We start from the raw sequence: 1,580 nt of genomic DNA, 5'->3' as shown, positions 1-1,580 counted from the left end.
CATTTACATTAAACATTTTATTTATTTTATGCCCACAATTTTATTTTTTTTATTGTCTATTTTGTTATTGTTTATGTTAAATATATATTTTTGTGTTGATAAGCCTGAGTGGTCTGTTGACTGACCTTTGTATTTGTTCAAATAATTGTTATGGGCAGGTTACAATATAAAAATGTTTGTCATAATCATGTGTTGTGATTATTTGACAGGAGTTTTACTTTTAAACTGTAAGTGTATTTAATTTAGTTATGTTAGTTATTGTTTAGTTATGATGTAAATACAATAAAAATTAAACCAAGATTTAGAATAATTACCATTTTGATCCATACACTGGTAATGTGTGACTGGGCCTCGTGCCTCTTTATATTCAACAAATAGGGCCCCGAGGTCAAAAAGGTTAAGAACCCCTGTCCTAAAGGACTGAAATCAAACCTGACCCTCTGAATCCTTCTTGGCAGTCGATCTGACTCCTGATCCTGTCACTCTGATCCCACAGAACCGAAACACGAAGGACATAAATGTTGCTGCAGGTAACACAATCGCTACGCTCAGAAGTCCTGCTGTAAGAGAAACAACYGAGCTCGACTCCAGCTGCCAACAAAAACCAGAAGGACACCACCGTAAGAGCGCTTCTTTATGAAAACGTTTGGTTTCAGCGGCTCTGTTCGCTCACCTGGTCGTCTGTTCGTGCTACGACGACGGCGCTGACCGCTGCGCACCCCGACAGCAGYGACGCGCACACGCCGAGCCTCCGAGTGTGAGTGAAGGAGCCGGGCCGGCAGCAGCTGTACACCGAGATCCAGGTGTGGTGATCGGCCATGTAGTCGGAAAACCTGAGAAACAGCATCTGCAGCGGCGAGTTCGGAGTCAAACAAGAGAGCGAACGTTTAAAACTCTTTCTGCGTGAAGGATCGTCGTACCCGAGCGAAGCCGAGTCCACCGACACGCAGCAACCTCTCCACTCGGCCGTCAGCTTCATTCACAGCCAACCAGCACTCGCTGACAAACAGCCACGAGCGGCCCACCTGCCCGCCCCTCACCTGGAGGACAAACAGGTGAAAAAGTTCAGCCTCATTCTCCAACTGAAGCAGATTTTATTTTAAAAAAAGAGGTTTTACCTCAGATACCGTCACTTGTTTTATGTACCAGTCAGGAGAAGGACCAGAGTTGTCGTGCCAGATGTGGACCCCCCACACAGGACCCAGGCAGTCCGCCGCACTGGAGACCGGASACACACAAAGCTTCTGTTTCTGAAAGAAAGTTTGCTGACAGCRAACGTGGAGATTCTGGAGAGTTTTACCTCAGTATGAAGGAATCTTTGGAGTTCCTCCTGAACAGAGTGCATCCTGGGACTTGGAGTTCCTTCGTCTGTGAGACTCCACGCTCACCACACAGCTTTATGTACACCTGGAAAACAGGTTTCACCAAATCACGACTGGAACTCTGCAGCTTTTGTAGAAAATTGTTGTGATAAAAAAAAATTTACCATCATAATTTATCGTAATTAAAGGCACAGTGTGTAGGATTTGTTGTTTTCAGCAACATCTAGTGGTTGAGTGGTTGAATCATCCTCCCTGGTC

General features: G+C 44.9%; 1 protein-coding gene across 8 annotated transcripts in view; it reads right to left on the bottom strand.

The window, feature by feature from the left end:
• pkd1l1 (polycystin 1 like 1, transient receptor potential channel interacting) overlaps positions 1-1,580 on the bottom strand; it is a 33,620-nt gene that overhangs the window by 9,839 nt on the left and 22,201 nt on the right. For all 8 annotated transcript variants that reach the window (XM_014018747.1, XM_014018746.1, XM_014018750.1 and 5 more), the window contains 5 exons: positions 1,301-1,407; positions 1,119-1,218; positions 921-1,040; positions 674-847; positions 438-591 (listed from right to left, as the gene is read on the bottom strand). In XM_014018747.1, coding sequence (XP_013874201.1) covers positions 438-591; positions 674-847; positions 921-1,040; positions 1,119-1,218; positions 1,301-1,407 — 655 coding nt within the window. The remainder of the gene's footprint in view (positions 1-437; positions 592-673; positions 848-920; positions 1,041-1,118; positions 1,219-1,300; positions 1,408-1,580) is intronic.

This window comes from Austrofundulus limnaeus, unplaced genomic scaffold, assembly GCF_001266775.1.
Source record: "Austrofundulus limnaeus strain Quisiro unplaced genomic scaffold, Austrofundulus_limnaeus-1.0 Scaffold201, whole genome shotgun sequence".
Classification (NCBI taxonomy): Eukaryota; Metazoa; Chordata; class Actinopteri; order Cyprinodontiformes; family Rivulidae; genus Austrofundulus; species Austrofundulus limnaeus.
Note: the sequence above shows the minus strand (reverse complement) of the source record. Positions and strands in the feature narration are given on the sequence as shown.